Here is a 21,965-nt window from a genome sequence, read left to right on the forward strand (position 1 = left end):
CCCAATTAATTTTTTCCAATTAAGGTGCAATTTAGCGTGGCCAATCCACCTACCCTGGACATCTTTGGGTTGGGGGGGTGAAATCCACACAGACACGGGGAGAATGTGCAAACTCCACACGGACAGTGACCCAAAGCCGGGATCAAACCTGGGACCTCGGCGCCGTGAGGCAGCAATGCTAACCACTGCGCCGCCGTGCTGCCCACAAATTTATGAATTATGAGGAAGGATTGGAGAGACTTGCATTATTAAGCTTGGAAAGAAGTTGCCTGATGGGTGATCTTAAAGAGCTAGTAGTTAATAAATGGTAAAGAAAGGTAAATCTGGAAGATTACTTTAATTATGAAGGGACCAGGGGGCAGGTTCAAACTGGTGAAGAGGAAATTTAGAACTGGCATCAAGAAATTCTTCACAAAGTGATCAACTCTTGGGCTGAACTCACAGAGAGAACAATGGAGGTGCCAATTCCATCTGACAAATTGGGGTGGAGTACATGGGTGGATGGGTCATTCTAATTCGCACATACGGTTGGAGGATCTGTTTCTTTTTATCATATGAATGGATACTGGCTGTTTCAGGAGTGAGGTCAACAGTTGGCATCTTACCCCTCTGTTTGTTTCAGTGCAATGGGGACGGCTGTCATGGATGGACACATATATGTTTGCGGTGGATACGATGGAATCTCCTCCCTCAATTCAGTGGAATGTTACAGTCCAGAAGCTGACAAGTAAGAAATCTTAATGGTGCCTTTTATAATTTTATAACTGTGGGTCAATCAAGGATGAGAAAGGAAATCTTTTTCAAGAAGTAATGGTGGAAATATGTTGCCTCATTTCTCATGGAAGAATGTAATAGTGGGGTGGAATTGAATCGAGGTGTGGAGTAATTAACCTATAGATAAGGAAGGAGTGTTGACTATGTTGCTGGAGCACATAGTGGAAAGGCTGCATCAGAATGCTGAGAGGAAACCGTAGAGGCTCTGATCATTTTCAAACATCCTTATCCCAGAGGAATGCACGCTTGCCATTGTGACACAGGTATTTTAAGAATAGAGAAAGAGATTAAACCAGGTAATGTATGCTGGTAACGTTTGAATTGTAGCATGTGTGGCGCATTGCATTTTTATTGAGATAAATTAAAGCTCCCCTAGAAAGAAACGAGTTGATGGACGACAGATGGTATGAATTTTTAAAAAGCAAGTAGTGCCTGACAAATTTAATGGTGTTCTTCGATTTACTGATAAAAGTAGATACTATGGATGTTGAGTATGTTGTTTTAGGCCAGAGTTTAGAAAACTCCAAAGTATATCATGGAGTTCACCTGACTTCTAACTGTTTATTGATTTTGGTTACGATGAGCCCAAGAGCCTGCCTCTCTGGTGTTATTCAACAGACTTCTTGGGTGTTTTTAAACAAAAAGTGAGCTTTATTCAACGAATTTAGTTAACATTTGTATAAAAGCACAGTAAGAATTTTTATCAACGACAAACACAGCCATAGTAATCTATGTATAACCCTAATGAATTCCCCCTTAACTGTTCCAATTAAATAACAAAATCCAAGTAAAGCCAGAAACCCCTTTTCAAAGGTGTGGCCCAGCACACTGCATTCTTACTGGTATAAGATTGGTTATTGATACTGTTTCCCTTTTCAAACAGGAGGTTTGAATTCCTTCCAGAAAGCAATTATCTCTTTTAAGTTACCAAGTAGTCTGAAAACAGCTTTTAAAACGAAGAAAGAGAGAAACTTCGTTCAACCTGTGCAGTTCAAACAATCCAAAAAGCGAAATTAAAAACTCAGAGTCACAGCCCAGTTCCACCCACGCAATGACATCACTGAGGCCATGTGAAAACATTTCTTAAAGCGACACTCCCATGACAACGTAGATTTTTTTTTTAAATGGCTCAATAATGTCAGCTTTGTTATAATTAATATGAATGGTATTAAAGAATGTAGCGTGAAGGGGATGCTGGTTGAAGGAAAGAATATTGTTTTATTGGTGCCATTAGATGTGGCTCAGCAGGTAGCACGTTTGTTTCCAAATCAAAAGATTGTTTTCTTTCATTCATCCATGGGACGTGGACATTGCTGATTAGACCAGCATTTGTTGCCCAACCCTAATTACCTTTGAGGAGGTGGGTCTGAGCTGCTGCCTTGAACCACTGACATCCTTCTGGTGTAGATACATCCACTGTGCTGTTAGAAAGGAAGTTCCAGGATTTTGATCCAGTGACAATGAAGGAACAGCGATACAGTTCCAAGTCGGGATGGTGTCTGACTGGAGGGGAACCTGGTGGTGGTGTTTGCATGCATCTCTGCATTACTCTTCACAGTGGCAGACACTAGTGGCATACCAGAATTTCAAGAGAGTCAGGGGGCAGAGGGGAATGAAGTGACCATCACAAAAGAGAAGGTGCTGGGGAAACTGAAAAAGTCTGAAGGTGGATAAATGAACAGGACCGGATGGACTACACCCCAGGAGTCTGAAGGAGATAGCTGAGGAGATTGTGGAATCATTGGTGGTGATCTTTCGGGGATTACTGGAGGCAGGGTGGATCCCAGAGTATTGGAAAATGGATAATGTAACACCCATGTTTAAGAAGGGAGGGAGGCAGCAAACAGGAAATTTTGGCTGGTTAGCCTGACTTCAATTGTTGGTAAGATTTTGAGTCCCATTATTAAGGATGAGATTGCGGAGTACTTAAAAGTGCATGGTATAGAATCCCTGCAGTGCAAGAGGAGGCCATTTGGCCCATCTAGTCTGCACCAACGCTCTGAAGAGCACCCTACCTAGGTTCAGGCCTCCATCCCAATGCCGTAACCCCACCTCACCTTTTGGATGCCAGGGGGCAATTTAATACAGCAAATCCACCTAACCTGCACACCTTTGTGGGAGGAAACCAGCCCACCCAGAGGAAACCCACGCAGGCACAGGGAGAAAGAGCAAAGTCTGCACCGGAGGCCGAAATTGAACCCAGGTCCCTGGCGCTGACGCAACAGTGCTGACCACTGTGTCACCGCGCTGAGTCAGCATGGATTCTTTAAGGAGAGGTCATGCCTGACAAATCTTTTACAATTCTTTGAGGATGTAGCGAGGAAGTTAGACAAAGGAGAATCAGTGAATGTGATCTATTTGGATTTCCAGAAGGCCTTTGACAAGGTGCAAAATAAGACAAGTGCCCATGGTGTTAGGGGCAAGACACTAGCATGGATGGACAATTTGTTGACTGGCAGAAGGCAGAGAGAATGGGGATAAAGGGGTCCTTTACAGGATGGCAGCTGGTGACTAGCGGTGTTCCGCAGGGTTCAATGTTCAGCTATTCATGATGTACATTAATGATCTGGAAGAAGGAAGTGCCCAATTTTCCAATTAAGGGTGTTTTAGCGTGGCCCAATCCACCTACCTTGCTCATCTTCGGGATGTGGGCTGAGACCCATGCACACATGGGGAGAATGTGCAAAATCCACACTGGCAGTGACCCGGGTCTGGGGTCGAACCTGGGTCTTTAGTGCTGTGAGGCAGCAGTGCTAACCACTGCGCCACCATGCTGCCCCTACCTTTGGTAATGATTTGGCTTGTGGAGGTGGCAACTGTATTACAACAGGCAGTTAATGATGATCTTAACAAACTTTGAAAACTACTGTGGAGAAAAATTAGACACTTATTGCAGATAACAAGCAATTGAAAGCAAACCTGATTGGCGCTGAAAATCATCTTCCACGGATGAAAGGAAGTTTGTAAATGTTATAACATCAACTTGGATCGTAACAAAGTTAATGAACAGAAGGTCTATTTAATGATGTATGTTGAGGGTTAAATACTGACCAAGACACTTTAGTGCTGTGGGACCTTTCACACCTACCCGAGGGGTAAGAAAAGGTCTCCGTTCAATATCTCATCTGAAAGAAAGCACCAACGACAGTGTAGCACTTCCTCAGCTACCCTGTTGGGATAGATTTTGTTCACCCATCTCTCGAGTGGGGTTTGAACCCACAGCTTCTGGCTCCGAGGCAAGAATGGTATGAACTGAGCCACCGTTGTCACCTGTGGAGATTCACTGAGATAATGTCAACAGGAGTTTGTTTATATCGCCCATTTGGGTAAAACAAATCCTAAAGTATTCCCCAGAATTGCTTAAGAAATGGATGCCAATACAAAGCATTAAGAGGACTAACTAAAAGCTTGATCAGAGAGGTAGGTTTTCAAAATTTTGAAGGTTTTGATAAGGTGAAGAGGATAAAACTATTTGTGCTGGTCAATTTAAGATCAACAGCAAAAAAGGGGCAGTTCAGAGAAATAATTTTGCTAACCTATTTCTCTGCTCCAATTCCCAATAGATGGGTGTCTGTGACTCCAATGAGTGCCTGTCGCAGTGCTGCAGGCGTCACTGTGTTTGAAGGGAGGATCTATGTTTCTGGAGGGCATGATGGACTTCAGATATTTAATACGGTAAGTATTATACGCACACACACACATAGTGAGAGGGAGACAGAACTCCAAATATGTACACAAAAACAATAGGACAATAATAGTTGGGGGCTTCAACAACCCTCCTATCAACTGGGATGCAAATAATGTCAAAGGCACAAAAGGGCATAAAATTATTGAACTGCATTCAAGAAACCCTTTTTCGCTAGCATGAAACAAGGCCAATGAGAGGGGGTCCAATTCTAGACTTAGTCTTGGGAAATGAAGCTGGGCAAGTGGATGAAATGGTGGTGGGTGACTATTTTGGAGATCGTGACCATAATACTGTTAGATTTAGCATCAGTGTAGAAAAGGACAAAAATAGAACAAATGTGCAAGTTCCAAATAAAGCTACTTGAAGGAAAATCAATGACAAATCTGTGGGAGGCATTCAAAAGCAAGATTCTCTGGGCACAGTGTTGATATGTCTCACCAAAGAAAAATGCTGGAAGTTAAAGCAGAAGACATACTTCTCCAGGGTAGGGGAAACAATAGACTTTGGACTGCATGCCCACAGGTACCTGAAGGTGGCAGCACAGATAGATAAGGCAGCCAAAAAAGCATATGGAATGATTTTCTTTACTGGGTGAGGTTGAATACAAAAGTAGGGATGTAACACTGGAACTGTATAAAATGCTGGTTAGGCCCCAACTGGAAATTTGTGTCTGGATCTGGTCACCAGTTAGGACATAATTGTCTAGAGTGAGTGCAGAGAACATTTACAAGAATGCTGCCAGGGCTTGAAAATTGCAGCTATGAGGAAAGATTGGATAGGCCAGGGTTGCTTTCCTTGGAACCGAGGCGGTAGAAGAGTGACTTAATTGAGTTGTTTAGAATGAGTGGCCCAGATGGAGTAGACAGGAAAGCCTGTTTCCCCAAGCAGAGACGCCAATCACCAAGGGGTACATATTTAAGGTGATTGGTAGAAGGAAGTTAGAGGGAACATGAGGGAAAACCTCTTCACCCAGAGTGAAATTCTGAAATTTGCTATTTGGTGGTGGAAGCAGAAACCCTCAACTCATTTAAAAGGTTTCTGATCTGCACCTGAAGTGCTTGAACCTGCAAGGCTATGGACCTGGTGCTGGAAGGTAAGATTAGAATGGGCAGCTAGTTTTCTATTTTTTTGAACAGCACAGACCCGACAAGCTGAATGGTCTCTTTCTGTGCTGTAACCTTTCTATGACTCTATGAAGAAAGAAGCTCATAATCCACATGATAACATTTCATAAGTACAAAAACCAAACAGCTGGATCGCAAGTACAGCATTTTCAATCATTTTGTCCCCTCTTTTATAGCGCTCACTCTTGCCAAGTGGAGCAGTTACAAAGAATATCAGGTTTCGAGCAGACTGGTATATTTTACTCTTGTAGCCAGGGATAAAATTATTTTAGGACTTCACCCTTGCCAACCTGGATAGCTGCAGCAACATGCATTTATCCATTCCCTTTTCCACAGGGTACTGTAGCTGCAGTTTGTACTGTGTAGAAATGCACTGCAGGACTTCCGGTGGCGGCGATGTCCGAGTGAGCCGCACATTCGGTGGGCTCTCACTCCGGCGGGACTGAACAGCTGTTTCCCCGCGATAGCGGGACCACGGAGGCGGCAGAAAGGCTGCCGGGAACAGAAGAGGAGAGCGGGCTGCAGAAAATGAAAGTGTGGGAGGCCAGCAGGTGAGGAAGAAAGAGAGAGAGACGGAGGCAAGGAGGAAGCTGACCTGCAGGGTAAGATGGCGGACCCACGGACCTTCCTTCCTCCAGGACAAAGGGAAAAAAAAGTTTGGAGTTGCTGAGGAGGGACAGCTTGGACCCACTTCAGATGCCCAGGAGGGGGTAAAAATTTAAGGTGCTGGGCAAAGGAAAGCGGCAGCGAAGGCGCTGAGGAGCGGGCTGCGGCATATGGAACAGCGGGATTCCAGAAGGCAGAAGAAGAAGGAGAAAAAGGGACAGAGACAAGGACCTGAAGAAAATTACCTGGGACCTAAGATGGCGGACACACGGACCCCGGACTCAGCAATCCAGTTGGCGCTGGATAACATGCTCCAGGTAATGAAGTCCAGTTTTGAAGCGCTGAAGCGGGACAGCTTGGACCCAATCCAGAAAGCGGTGGATCAGCTGAACCAGAGGATGGACGCCCAGGATGTGAAAGTTAAGGAGCTGGGAGAGGCGGTGGAGGAGCAGGCGGATGCGCAAACGGTTGCAGCGGTAGAAGTGGACGGCCTGAAAGAGCGGCAGAGAAGACTGCTGGACAGAGTGGAGGAGCTGGAGAATAGAATCCGCAGGAACAATCTGAGGATGGTCGGCCTCCCGGAGGGGGCGGAGGGAGCTGATGCTGCAGCGTTTGTAGCAGACCTGCTGAAGCAGCTGATGGGAGCCGAAGCCTTTCCACGATCGTTGGAGCTGGAGGGGGCACACAGAGTGCAGGCAAGGCAGGGGCGGCCGGGCGGACCCCCCCGCCCGATGGTGATTAGGTTCCACAGGTTCGTGGACAAGGAGCGGGTGCTGCAGTGGGCAAAGAGCGCCAGGAGCAGCACGTGGAACAACAGTGTTCTCCGCATTTATCAGGATCTAAGCCAGGAGGTGGCTCGGCGGCGAGCAGCCTTTAAGAATGTCAAGGAGGTGCTGTTCAAGAAGCACGTGAAGTTTGGTCTGCTGTTCCCAGCCCGGCTATGGGTCACGCACCAGGGTCAACACCACTACTTCTCCGAGCCCGAAGAAGCGATGGATTTTGTGAGGGACCTGGGGCTGGTCCCGAAAGGAGGCCCCAAGGACGCGAGTTAGGGCCCGAGGATTTTTGTGGGAAGGAACGCCGAATGTGCCTGGACCGCTGCTCAACGGTTTGCTGGGCCAAAGGGGCCAAGCGGAACATTTGAGACTCTTTCCTTTGTTCATGGACATTTATGTGCTTTTTCTCTTTTTTCTGTGGTTTTTTTTCCCTTTTTATGGGTTTTTTTTATTTTTTTTTTATTTTTATTTTTTCCTGTTTGGGCTTTTTGTGCAGCTCATGGAAGACACTGGAACCGGCTTGCCCCAGTGGGTGGGGAGGAGGGCGGGGAAACAAGGGGAATGGGACAGGAAGGCGCCGGAGTGTTGAGTCACCGGGCTAGCAGATTGGCTAGTCAAGGAAGTCAGGTGGGGGGGGAAGTAACAGCCAGTAGATGGCGGGGGTGGGGGTATCGGGGGATGGGGTTAGGGGAGGGGGGGGTTGTTCTGCTGACGGGAGAGGGACTTGAAATAGGCACTGGAAAGGAGGTCGAGGGTGGAGGCAGCCAAAGGGCGGGCCAGGAATGGCGCGACGCACGGGTCAGGGGCCGGCCCGAGAAAGGCTATGGCTGACCGGCGGGGTGGGGGGGTGGGATGTGCCCCCCGACCAGGCTGATCACCTGGAACGTCAAGGGACTGAATGGGCCGGTTAAGAGGGCGCGGGTGTTCGCGCACTTGCGGGCCCTGAGGGCGGACGTAATTATGTTGCAGGAGACACATCTGAAAGTGTCAGACCAGACCAGGCTAAGGAAGGGCTGGATTAGCCAGGTCTTCCACTCGGACTTGGACTCGAAGTCCAGAGGGGTGGCAATCATGATCAACAAGCGCGTGCAATTTGAGGCAGAGGGCATATCTGCAGACAGGGGGGGCAGATACCTGATGGTACGGGGCAGACTGGAGGGGAGAAGGGTGGTGCTGGTGAATATATATGCCCCGAACTGGGATGACGTGGACTTTATTAAAAGAGTGCTGGGGAAGATCCCGGACTTGGATTCTCGCAAGCTAATAATGGGAGGGGACTTTAACATGGTCCTTGACCCGACTTTGGATCGGTCGGGTCCCAGAACGGGTAGACTCTCAGCAATGGCAAGGGAGCTGAAAGGGTTTATGGGGCAAATGGGGGCAGTGGACCCCTGGAGAGAGGGACAGCCAACAGGAAGGGGCTACTCGTTTTACTCGCACGTCCATAAAGTATATTCCAGGATAGATTTCTTTGTAATAAGCAGGGACTGTATGGGGGAGGTAAAGAACACAGAATACTCAGCAATTACCATTTCAGACCATGCCCCGCATTGGGTGGACCTGCAGTTCGGGGGAGCGAGTTATCAACGCCCGCAATGGAGGCTATATGTGGGACTGCTGTCGGAGGAGGGGATCTGCGAGAGGCTTCGGAAATGTATAAAAAATTACCTGCAGGTGAATGACACTGGGGAGGTCTCAGCGGCGACCGTGTGGGAGGCGCTAAAGGCAGTAGTTCGGGGGGAGCTGATTTCAATTGGGGCCCACAAAGCCAAGGCAGACCGGGCAGAGATGGATAGATTGGTCAGGGAAATGGGCCGGATAGATGAAGAGCACGCGGAGTCCCCGGGGGAGGTTTTACTCAGGGAAAGGCGGAGGCTACAGGCGGAACTGGGGGCACTATCCACGAGCAGGGCCGTGGAACAGCTTAGGAAGGCGAGGGGAGTGGTGTACGAGTATGGGGAAAAGGCTAGCAGGCTGTTAGCGCAGCAACTCAGGAGGAGGGAGGCGGCCAGGGAAATAGGTAGAGTGAGGGACGAGGGGGGGCGCAAAGTGGAGGATCCGGCAGAATTGAATAGGGTATTCCGGGACTTCTATCGTAAGCTGTATACTTTGGAGCCGCCGGAAGAACCGGAGGGGATGAAAAGGTTTCTGGACGGGTTAACATTCCCAACAGTTGGGGGGGGGCAAGTGGAAGAGCTGGGCGCCCCGATTAGAGTAGAGGAGGTATTGGGGGGCCTAAAGGCCATGCAGTCGGGGAAGTCCCCGGGGCCGGATGGATACCCAGTAGAGTTTTATAGGAAGTTCTCTGAGCTGGTGGGCCCGGTCTTGGCGAGGGTTTTCAATGAGGCAAGGGACAGAGGGACCCTGCCGCCGACAATGTCACAAGCCACCATATCTCTGATATTGAAGCGGGGTAAAGACCCGGAGGTGTGCGGGTCCTACAGGCCAATCTCCCTGATTAATGTAGACGCCAAGCTCCTGGCAAAGGTACTGGCGGGGAGAATGGAGGACTGTGTACCGGAGGTGATTGGGGAGGATCAAACTGGGTTCGTTAAAGGTCGGCAGCTGGCGGCCAATCTGAGGGGATTGCTCAACGTGATAATGATGCCCCCGGCGGGTAGAGATGTGGAGGTAGTGGTGGCAATGGACGCCGAGAAGGCCTTTGACCGGGTAGAGTGGGACTATCTATGGGAGGTGCTCGGACGGTTTGGGTTCGGGGAGGGATTGGTGGATTGGATCAAATTATTATATCAGGCCCCGAGGGCCAGCGTCAGGACTAACAGAGAAGTGTCGGAGTACTTTAGGTTGTACCGAGGGACCAGGCAGGGCTGTCCGCTCTCCCCGCTGCTGTTTGCGCTGGCCATAGAGCCGCTGGCGATGGCGCTGAGAGCCGCAGAGGGTTGGAAGGGGATGGTGAGGGGCGGGGTTGAACACAGGGTTTCTCTTTATGCAGACGACCTGCTCCTGTACGTGTCGGACCCAGTGGCCGGGATGGGAACTATACTGGGAATGCTGAGGGAGTTCGGCCAGTTCTCAGGATACAAATTAAATACGGTCAAGAGTGAAATGTTTGTGGTCCAGGCAAGGGGCCAGGAGAATAGATTGAGAGGGCTACCGTTTAGGCTGGTTGAGGAAAATTTCCGGTATTTGGGAATCCAGGTGGCACGAGACTGGGGCAGGCTGCATAAGTTTAATTTGGCCAGGGTGGTGGAGCAAATGAAGGGAGAGTTTCGGAGATGGGATGCACTCCCGCTGTCGCTGGCAGGGAGGGTGCAGACTGTAAAGATGACAATCCTCCCTCGATTTTTGTTTATTTTTCAGTGCCTCCCGATCTTTATCCCACAGTCCTTCTTCAAAAGAGTTAACGGGCTGATCATGAGCTTTGTCTGGGCGGGAAAGTCTCCGCGGGTAAAGAAGGCGATGTTGGAGAGGAACCGCAGCGAGGGAGGGCTGGCTTTGCCGAGTCTGGTCAATTATTACTGGGCGGCCAACATCGCTATGATAAGGAAGTGGATGGTGGGTACGGGGTCTATTTGGGAGCGGGTGGAGGCGGCTTCGTGCAGGGGCTCCAGTTTGGAAGCCCTGGTCACGGCTCCTCTACCGCTGCCGCCGGCCAAGTACACCACCAGCCCGGTAGTGGTGGCGACCCTGCGGATATGGGGCCAGTGGAGGAGGCATGTGGGGGAGATGGGGGCGTCTGTCTGGGCGCCAATCTGCGACAACCATCGGTTTGCCCCCGGCAGTATGGATGGGGGGTTCCGAGTATGGCGGCGAGCAGGGGCGGGAAGGGTGGGTGATATGTTCCTGGAAGGGAGCTTCGCGAGTTTGAGGAGCTTGGAGGAGAAATTTGGGGTGGTAAGGGGAAATGATTTTAGATACCTACAGTTGCGGGACTTTGTTCGTAGACAGGTCCCATCTTTTCCGCGCCTCCCGCCAATGGGGATCCTAGACAGAATAGTCTCTGGGAGGGATGAAGGGGAGGGTAGAGTCTCGGGTATTTATAAGGTGCTCATGAGGGAGGAAGGGTCCCAGACAGAGGAACTGAAACTTAAATGGGAGGAGGAGCTAGGCGGGGAAATGGAGGATGGGCTGTGGGCAGAGGCCCTGAGTAGGGTAAACTCGACCGCGACATGTGCTAGGCTCGGGCTGATCCAATTTAAGGTCGTTCACCGGGCCCATATGACGGTGGCTCGGATGAGCAAATTTTTCGGGATAGAGGACAAATGCGCTAGGTGTGCGGGAGGACCAGCGAACCATGTTCACATGTTTTGGGCATGCCCTGAGCTGAGGGGGTACTGGGAGGGAATTGCGGGGGTCATGTCCCAGGTGCTAAAAACAAGGGTGGTGATGAGCCCAGGGGTGGCAATTTTTGGGGTTTCGGAAGACCCGGGCGTCCAGGGGGAGAAAGAGGCCGATGTGCTGGCCTTTGCTTCCCTGATAGCCCGGCGACGAATACTATTGGCGTGGAGGGACTCAAAGCCCCCGAAGACGGAGTGGTGGCTTGCGGACATGTCGAGTTTCCTGGGGATGGAAAAAATCAAGTTCGCCTTGAGGGGTTCTGTGCAGGGGTTCACCCGGAGGTGGCACCATTTATTGACTTCTTTGCGGGAGAGTGAGCGTCAGCGGGGGGGGGGGGGGGGGGGGGGGGGGGTTAGAGTAGAGTAGGAGGGAAAATATGGCGGGTAGTACCGATGGGAGGGGAGCGGGCTTGTGCAATATGTTACGGTGGAAGTATTGAAAGAACGTGGATGTTTGCACTTTTTTGCTTCCTGTCTGATGATGTCTGTAACTGTTTATAAAGCCAAAAACTACCTCAATAAAATTGTTTATTAAAAAAAAAGAAATGCACTGCAGCAAGTTACCAAGGATACTTTGGCAGCAAATCCTAAACCCACAACCTGCACAACCTTTAAGGAGAAATGAGGCAGGTGCATGGAAACACCACCACTTCCAGGTTCCCCATTCAAGTTGCACACCATGCTGACTTGAACATCTACCACTGTTCCTTCATAATCCCACAACTCTCTATATCTAGCCATTCAAGAAAAAGCCCTTAATCACCACCATCTTGCAGGCAACTTTGGATGGGCAATAATTGTTGTTCTTGCCATCAACTTGCACATCCCAGAAATAAATGCAAAAGCCCTATCCAGATGAGAGGTTCTCTAAACCAAGGGCCTTCTGGGTGATGAAGGCAAAAATAAAACAATTGAAAATTTGGATAATGGGTTGGGTAAGTTCTTGTTTAATCTAGATGAATTAGTAAAATGGGCCAAATGGCTTTTACACGGTCTTGACTTTGTCTTTGACATGAATTCTCTTTTTTTTTAAATATTGAAACAGGTTGAATGTTATAATCATCACACCACTACCTGGTACCCTGTGCCGAGCATGCTCAATAAACGCTGTCGCCATGGGGCTGCATCCCTGGGCAGCCAGATGTACGTCTGCGGTGGTTATGATGGCTCGGGCTTTCTGAGTATTGTGGAAGTTTACAATTCTTCTTCAGACCAGTGGTATCCACTTGTCCCCATGAACACTCGTCGCAGCCGGGTGTCCCTTGTGTCAAGCTGTGGTCGCTTGTATGCCATTGGAGGCTATGACGGACAGTACAACTTGAACTCTATGGAGATGTACGATGCTGATACGAACCGCTGGACGTTCATGGCCCCCATGGTGTGTCACGAAGGTGGAGTTGGTGTAGGGTGCATCCCGCTCCTCAGCGTGTAAGGCAGTTATTGTTCTCCCAGCCATGGGAGTCTAGTGCTTGGGAGCGGTAGTGAAACAATGGTACATTTATGGGAGCAGCAAATGGACCCAGTTTTCAGTGGTCTGTTGGTTAGTGTCCAGTGGCCAAAGATGATGCAGTAACCATTACATCATTCCAACAGAAATTAGTAACTTGCCAGTACTCGGTTGCAATCTATCAAGTCTGTGGCTGTTTTTAACGGCAGCCATATACTTAAACATTATGAATACTTTATAGATTACACTTTTTTTTAAAATCCAAATGTTAATTTATTTTTCAGCAATTACTCAAGTGCAGAAGTGTATCAAAAAGTGCAGAAATGTATTAATAAAAGAGACCATTAGACTGGGTGTTACCATGCATTAGGCACTGTCCTTGAACCACTGGGACCTATAGTGTAGAGAGATAGAAAACTGAGATACTAAGGGTGCTGTTGTGTTTTGCATCTGACCCATGCTGCATCTTACTTTGAGTGCTTCTGGCACTAGATGGCTGCAATGGGAGTGTTCATAGAACTAACATCCCCATCATCTGGCAGAGAAAGTGAAGCACTCACTAAAAAGCGTAGCTGATGGCCTGCCTACCATTTCGGCAAGCTTAATTAGCCCCTGTTTGTATATTTATCCTGTTACTGATCTAAACGTGTTGAATAGTACCCGTTGTCCTGTTAAACCCTATTCTGGGATAAATTGGTCAGTGTATGAATATGGAAAAGTTCTAATTATTCTACATTTCTAGGATGATATAATAATTTTTATATACTGTGATAGTGCAGTCTGCTACTGTTCCCATTCCAGGTAAAACCTGTACTTATACTGGTAATAGTTAGCTTTCCTGGCTCTGCCCCTTCTTCCTAGTTCATGTGCTGTTTATCCTTTAAAGCTTATAAACATAACCAGATTATCAAGATGTTTAATGTTTACAGCAATCCAAATATGGGGAAACTACCTGATAGTTATTGTGGGTCTTTACTTATCAGTACTTTATCTATCAAAAGTAATGGGAGCGAATTATAAATTGAAACTAGTTAGTGGTTATGCCACTGCTGGTGGATATGTAAAATTTTCCTGCTAGATTCTGCTACGCTGGTACGCTTGTACTCCAGGTGTACAATTATATATTCTGTTCTATTAGCTGAAGAGAGCATTGAACTGAAGAATGAAATATGGGTTGGTATACAATTGTCACTGAGGCACAGAAAAGCATATTGCACAATATTAAATATATGATCCAAAGTGACATTTTATTCTTCGATCGTATTTGGTAGCTACTGTATGGTAATAAACTATTTGTCAATACTAGGTAGATATTTAATTGAGGGATTTGTATGGTTTATGTATAGAATAAAGATACCCAGTGTGAGTTGGAGGATGAAATCAAATTGTGTTTTTTAATAAAAAGATAACTTGGAGTGAGTTGAAGATTGGAATCAAATCAATTGGATTAGATATAACATAAGTTACCTGACCGTGAGTTACAGACTGGAATCTCATCAGGGGTTTAGTTGGTTTATGTATAGCATATACTGGATACCCAGTGTGATGAACCAGAAGGCAGCCCTATCAGCATCACAGACTGAGTTGGAGGTGAAGTTGTTATATTGAAACTTCTGTGTTTTTCTTCTCTGTTTCGGACGTTGGTTCTCAGTGTAGTGCGGGTCTACAATTAGGATCTGTATTCTGCGACCACCAGCAAATAACCATCAATTATGTATGTTGACATTAAATCTCAGCTGATTAATTGACATGGAGACACATCGTGTCCTTCCCCTGCTTCCTGACATGTGCACTTTACAACAGAAATCATTGGATAGCCTTGTCCCTATTCTAGTCATACTGGGATACCCAGCTCTTATTGCTGGCGTTGCTGATAAAACCTGAGATCTCGGGCCTGAATGGCTCCTTGGGAGGGACTAGAAATATGATTAATCCACATTACATAGTCTTAATGCATTCCAGGTTGCTCATTCTGCCATGGTTGGACGAGCCCTGTGAAAATACACTGCAGCCAAGCACTGCGTCATTCAGCAAATTCACTTTTTTTTCACTTTCAAGACAATGCGTGTCAAAGAATCTGACAGTCTTGCAACAGAGAAGGAACCATTCGGCCCATTGTGGACCTGCAGGCTCTTGAAGGATCTGCTACATATGTTATCTTTTTGATTATAAATCTAATTTCCATTTAAAGCAAAAATTAAAAGTAAGGACTTTTTTGTTGTAAAAATGTCACACTTTACCAGCTACTAAAATCCTGAAACAGATCCATTGTACCAAAAATAAGATATTAAATATGAAAATATGTCTGCCAACCCCTTGCAATGCAGTATAACTGTGTCGGGTGGAAATAAATCCTTTGTTCTCTGCTCAATTATCCCCGCCATCTCTTACTGAGCTATAAAATTGAATATCAATTCCACTGATCGACTGGTGCTCACATTCTGTGTAAGTTTTTTTAATGTAAAGACAGGCTGCTGTCTCTAAATCTAATTGTGAATCCCAGGCACAGTTGCTTCCCCAGTGTTTAATCAGTAGAACATTTGGTTATCACATACCAGAGAATCTGCGTGTGTTTTTCAACTTTAAACCTGTGGACCAGTTTCTCATGTACCTCATGTCCCTTTAAATATGGTCATGGTTACAGATGAGGTACTAGCCCAGTATAATTTCCCCCTTATCCCAGCACTAGGCTGGTGAGGATCACTGGCATCTGATTAGTGTTCCACTGTTCAACTGTCTTGAATTCTGAATTTGGGTTCTGCAGTACAGACTGTTCACTGTTGGACATTGTACTGCATTGAAAGTTACTATATAAATGCAAGTTATATAGGCACCTGTTATTGACAGGTGAGAGAATTTATGTTAGCCATATCTTTGTCATTGGGTCTTGGCTCTTGGCCTGACTCGCTCCACAGAACTCAATTTCAATAAAAAACAGTGTAGAGGATATTTGGGTCCATGGACTTTTGATATTCTCACCATATCATGTATGCAATCTAGATTCCTGACTTGGAAAGAGTAAAACAATGTGAGTAGGCCATTCAACCCCTTGAGCAGATCATCATTGGGAAGTGGCTAATAGTAATTTCAATCTGGGATGTGGGGAATCATAAAAATCTACTTCCATTAGTCCATCTGTTAGAGTAACTGATCGGTCAAACTCCTGTTCGTGTATCAAAGGTACATCATTGTATGCTCAATCTGCCTTCAAAGTGTAAACCGTATCTTATTTACCAGGCTATTTTGGAACACTTGAATGTTTTTAATGTCAAATTATAATAAATTATGCACATTCCTACAGAAGCCAGTCATTGAGTCTGTATTTCATTTATCAATACATAAGTTTACATCGAAACATAAACAATAGAAGCAGGAAGCCATTCAATCCTTCAAACCTGCCCTGCCCTTCATTATGATCATGTTCAGTATCCTGATCCTACCCCCCCCCCCCCCCACCCACAAATATCCCTTTAGCCCCAAGAGCTATATCTAACTTCTCCTCAAAGTTACAGAACATTTTGGCCTCAGCTACTTTTTAAAAAAAATATATTTTAAGGTATTTGCAAACTTTTATAAAAATAACATAGACAATGACATCAACATGGTATAAGAAACATCCCCCCCCCCCCAATCTCAATGTTCACACACCCCAACCATAAAACTCCGGCCCTCTCTCTCTCTCTCTCTCTCTCTCTCTCTTGCTCTCTCCCTTTCTCTCTCACTCTTTGTCCCCCACCCCATTAGTCGGATCCGTCCGGGCTACCAGGGAAGCAAAGGCCAAAACGTCAGCCTCTTTCGCCCCCTGAACTCCTGGCTCTTCCGACACTCCAAAGATCGACACCTCTGGACTCGGCACCACCTGTGTTTTTAGCACCGTGGACATTTCCTTAGCAAAATCCTGACAGAACCCTCCAAGCTTCGGGCATGCCCAAAACATTGGACATGATTTGCTGGGCTTCCCGCGCACCTCGCACACCTACCCTGCTTAGGGCATCCGCCCATAGACCCACCTCTATCTCTCCTCCTAGCTCATCCTCCCACTTGCCCTTAACCTCCTCCACCGGAGTTTCCTCTGCCTCTGAAAGCTCCTGGTAAATATCTGAAACCTCCTCTCCCACCCAGGTACTGGAGATATTCCTGTATCCCCCGTGGCGGAAGCAGTGGAAAGGCTGGCACCTGTTTTCTCAGGAAGACTCGCACCTGCAAATACCTAAACCCGTTCCCTGCTGGCAATTTAAATTTATCCTCCCAAGGCTTTCAAGCTGGGAAAGCTCCCATCTATAAATAGATTCCCCATCCTTCTAATTCCTACCCTTTACCATCTTTGGAACCCACCATCTAACCTACCCGGTACAAACCAATGATTATTATAAATCGGGATCAAAACCGATGCTCCCTTCACTCTCTTATCTCCTCCATTGCCCCCAGATTCTCAGAGCCGCTAACACCACCGGGCTAGTGGGGCGGGATTCTGCCGTAATCGGCAGGCCGTGCAACTCTGGCGGGACGAAGTGGCGTGAACCACTCCGGCGTCGGGCCGCCCCAAAAGTGCGGAATCCTCCGCACCTTAAGGGGCTAGGCCCGCCCCGGAGGGGTTTGCGCCCTGCCAGCCAGTGGGAAAGGGGCTTGGCGTCATGCCAACCGGTGTTGAAGGCCCTCTGCTTGCCGGCGAAAGTTGGCGCATGCGCGAGAGCGCCAGCGTGTGCTGGCGTCATTTCCACGCATGTGCAGAGGGCTTCGTTTCCGCACCGGCAATGGCGAACTGCTACAGCCGCCGGTGCGGAACAATAGAGTGCCCCCACGGCACAGGCCCGCCCGTGGATCGGTGGGCCCCGATTGCAGGCCAGGCCACTGTGGGGGCACCTCCCGGAGCCAGATCCCCCCCGCCCTCCTCAAAGAACCCAGGAGGCCGTCCGTGCCGCCAGGTCCCACCGGTAAGGACCTACTCCAATTTACGCCGGTGGCACTGGCAAAAACGGGCGGGACTTCGGCCCACCGCGGGCCGGGGAATTCAGGCAGCCCCGGGGCCCATTGAGTCGTGCCGGTCCCTGCCATTCTCCGAGGCGGGCGACGTGACTCACACTGGGCGGATTTTTGGGGGGGCCGGCAAATTTGGAGGACGGCGGGGGCGGGATTCACGCCGACCCCCGGCGATTCTCTGACCCGGTGGGGGGCCAGAGAATCCCGCATGTGGAGTAACTGAAGAGGTGCCGTTATCATCGCTCCCAAAGTTGTGTCTTTGCATCACGCCGCTACCACACCGACCCCTCCCCCACTACCCACTTCCTAATCATGGCTATATTAGCTGCCCAGTAGTAATTGCAGAAGTTCGGCAGTGCCAACCCACCTTCCCCGAATGCGGTCTAGCAACACTTTCTTCACTCGCGGGGTTTTACCCGTCCAGACAAAACCTGAAATATCCTTATTCACTCGCTTAAAAAAGGCCTTTGGGATGAAGATGGGGAGGCACTGAAAGACAAACAGAAATCTGGGGAGGACAGTCATTTTCATGGTCTGTACCCTCCCCGCCAGTGATAGCGGGAGTATGTCCCATCTCTTAAAGTCCCCTTCCATTTGTTCGACCAACCGGGATAGGTTTAACTTGTGCGGTGCCTCCCATTTCCGGGCCACCTGGATTCCCAGATATCAAAAGCTCTTCCCTACCATTCTAAGCAGCAGCTCTCCCAGTCTCTTATCCTGTCCTCTTGCCTGGATCACGAACATCTCGCTTTTCCCCATGTTCAATTTATACCCCGAAAAATTGCCAAATTCCCCCAGAATTCGCATTACTTCCATCCCCTCCAACGGATCTGAAATATACAAGAGCAGGTCATCTGTGTAAAGCGAGACCCGGTGCTCCACTATCCCCTTCTCTCTTGCTTCAATAAATGTCCTCACCGGCAGTGGGCTCAATATCTCTGAAAACATCTTATAGAATTCTACCGGATAGCCGTCAGCCCCAGGGGCCTTGCCCGACTGCATGCCCTCCAGCCCCTTGATTATTTCCTCCATCTCAATTGGGGCTCCCAGCCCTTCCACCAGATCCTCATCTACCCTCGGAAACCTCAACTGATCCAAAAACTGCCTCATCCCCTCCACCCCAGCCGGGGGTTCCGACTCGTATAATTTACGGCAAAAGTCCTTAAACACCTTGTTCACCCCCACTGGACCAGGACAGTATTCCCGCCTGTAATCTTTACTTTCCCTATCTCCCTGGCCGCCTCCCTTTTCCTGAGCTGGTGCACTAACATTCTGCTTGCCTTTTCCCCATACTCATAAATCGCCCCTCTTGCCTTCCTCAACCGTTCCACCGCCTTCCCTGAAGGCTTTAAGAGATGGGACATACTCCCGCTATCACTGGCGGGGAGGGTACAGACCATGAAAATGACTGTCCTCCCCAGATTTCTGTTTGTCTTTCAGTTCCTCCCGTCAGCAAAGCAGCTCCCCCCTCCTCCTCTCACACCTCGCCCCTCAGCAACAACACTAGAAACCCAACCCGCCCAAGTCAAGCTCCAGCTTAACACCTCCTCACCCCCCCCCCCCCCCCCCAAAAAAAACTGCGCTTCTGAGAGTCAGCTGAGCCATGCTGACTTGATATCGCCCGCCCCTGGCACCAAGCAGTCTGTCTCCCCATTGTTCTCTCCCCCCCACATGGACAAACATTTTAAAAGCATCACATTCCCCGGTAAACACACATCAGAAAAAACAGTAAAGAAACAGCCACTTCAGAAAAATAATCACCCAAAAAACAGAACCAACCCCCCCCCCAAAGCCCACCCCCCCCCTCTAATCAGCTCCCTGCAAGACAAAGTTACCTTTCGCCATCCAAACAGCCCCTTGTTACACATAGTACTACTTATATTTATACAACCCAGCACAACAAATCGCCACCACAGTACTTCTCCAAGGCTTCAGTGTCTTTTAATTCGCCTCCAGCCTCTTTCATAAAAGTCTATACTTCGTCTGGTGTTTCAAAGTAGAAGTCCCGTTCCTCATGTGTGACCCACAGGCGGGCTGGGTACAACATCCCGAACTTCACCCCCTTCTTAAAGAGGGCCGTTTTTGCCCCATTAAACCCAGATCCGAGACCAGGTCCTGATAAATGCACAGCTCACAGTTCTCCCATTTGCTGCTCCGTTCCTTCTTGGCCCACCGCAGAACGTGTTCCTTGCCCAGGAATCGGCGAAAACGTACCACCATAGCCCTCGGTGGCTCGTTCGCTCGGGGCTTCTTCGCGAGGGCTCTGTGCGCTCTATCCACTTCCAGGGACCGAGGTAACGTCCCAGCCTCCATCAACTTCTCCAGCATATCCATCCCATAAGTCCTCGCATCTGATCCCTCACTGCCTTCAAGTAGGCCTGATGTGGAGATGCCGGCGTTGGACTGGGGTGAGCACAGTAAGAAGTCTTACAACACCAGGTTAAAGTCCAAAAGGTTTGTTTCAAACACGAGCTTTCGGAGCACTGATCCTTCCACAGGTACCTCAGGTACCTCTCCATTCACCTGAGGAAGGAGCCCTGCTCCGAAAGCTTGTGTTTGAAACAAACCTGTTGGACTTTAACCTGGTGTTGTAAGACTTCTTACTGTTCAAGTAGGCCGACATCTCTAAGATTCTGCCTCCTGGACCTGTTCTCCAGATCGTCCAGCTTCTCCTGCATTCTTTTCTGGCAGTCGTTCATCATCTCCACCTTGGCCTCCAGCACGGTTATGTACTCCTCGTGCTCGGACACCTTTTTCTCCACCTCCTGGTTTGCTGTCCCATGGCTCTCTTGATTCTGCACAACTTGATCAATCGAAGCCTTATTCGGGTCCAGTGTGTCCTTCTTCAGCTTGGCGAAGCAATCTTCGAAAAACGTCACCAGCTGCTCCGTTGACCACTGTGCCATCTCCCCGTGGCCCTGCTTCTCCGCCATGCTTTCCCGCGCTACCAGCTCTGCTCGTGTCTTCCTTATAGGACTTTGTTGTCTCTCACGGCCACTTCTGGTCCAATTCTACATACACTGGAGGGTGATTTCTCCTTACTGTCTTACTCTTCACCGATTTATCCCATAAAATCCGGAAAAAACCGGGGGAAAAAGGTCCAAAAGTCAGCCACAGGCGGGAGCTATCAAATGTGCGACCTACTCCCCCACGGCCGCCAGCGGAAGTGGCCTCAACTACTTTTTGTGGTAAGTGATTTCTACATATTCACCATTCCCTGGGTGAAGAAATTTTTCCTAGCCTCAGTTCTAAAAGGTTTATCCCTTATCCTCAAACTATGACCCCTTGTTTTGGACTCCCCAACCATCAGGAACATTCTTTCTCAATCTATTCTGTCTAATCCTTTTCATAGATTCATAGAATTTACAGTGCAGAAGGAGGCCACTCGGCCCATCGAGTCTGCACCGGCTCTTGGAAAGAGCACCCTTCCCAACCGCACACTTCCACTCTATCCCCATAACCCAGTAACCCCATCCAACACTAAGGGCAATTTTGGACACCAAGGGCAATTTAGCATGGCCAATCCACCTAACCTGCACATCTTTGGACTGTGGGAGGAAACTGGAGCACCCGGAGGAAACCCACGCACACACGGGAAGAACGTGCAGACTCCGCACAGACAGTGAACCAAGCCGGTAATCGAACCTGGGACCCTGGAGCTGTGAAGCAATTGTGCTAATCACTATGCTACCGCTAAGTTTCTATGCAAGCCCCTCACTTCCAATGAATGTAATCCTAACCAACTTAGTCTCTCCTCGTATGACAGTCCCACCATCCCAGGAATCAGCCTGGTAAACCTTCGCTGCACTCCCTCCATAGCAAGAACATCCTTCCTTTACCTAATCAAATGGAATGCCCAATTAACTGGTATGACTTCAAAGTCTTGCTAATTTTGATGTTCTTTCATGTACAACTTAATAAAATGGGATGCACAAGTACTGAGGAGAAATCTGCATGTGACTTGCACTCGTCATGTGCTGTGTAAAAGAATACCGAGTTCCTCAGGTATTTTCTGGGAATGTGCTCAGAGAGGGTAGCATGCCCGTGGAGACTTTCTACTACAATCAAAAATACCTTTTAAGTGCAAGAATTGAAATATTTTGGAAAGTTCAGACCTTGGTATGAGAAGGCACTTACAGAGTACTGGGGAAGAAAAAAAAAGGACTAATAAGTGAGCGACTAAAGAATTGTAAGAGATAACACAGTACCAGCATCATGGGTGGCTCCCGCACTGGTGCTTGCAGTTCGGGCTGATCAAAGGAGAACACTGTC

General features: G+C 48.4%; 1 protein-coding gene across 1 annotated transcript in view; it reads left to right on the plus strand.

Moving 5' to 3' along the window:
- klhl18 (kelch-like family member 18) overlaps window positions 1-16,020 on the plus strand; it is a 35,682-nt gene extending 19,662 nt beyond the window's left edge. The window contains exons 8-10 of the mRNA XM_038808922.1: window positions 623-727; window positions 4,338-4,449; window positions 12,312-16,020. Coding sequence (XP_038664850.1) covers window positions 623-727; window positions 4,338-4,449; window positions 12,312-12,698 — 604 coding nt within the window. The 3' untranslated portion in view covers window positions 12,699-16,020. The remainder of the gene's footprint in view (window positions 1-622; window positions 728-4,337; window positions 4,450-12,311) is intronic.
- Window positions 16,021-21,965: the final 5,945 nt, after the last annotated feature.

The sequence above is a fragment of the Scyliorhinus canicula genome, chromosome 10, assembly GCF_902713615.1.
Source record: "Scyliorhinus canicula chromosome 10, sScyCan1.1, whole genome shotgun sequence".
NCBI classification, from domain to species: Eukaryota; Metazoa; Chordata; class Chondrichthyes; order Carcharhiniformes; family Scyliorhinidae; genus Scyliorhinus; species Scyliorhinus canicula.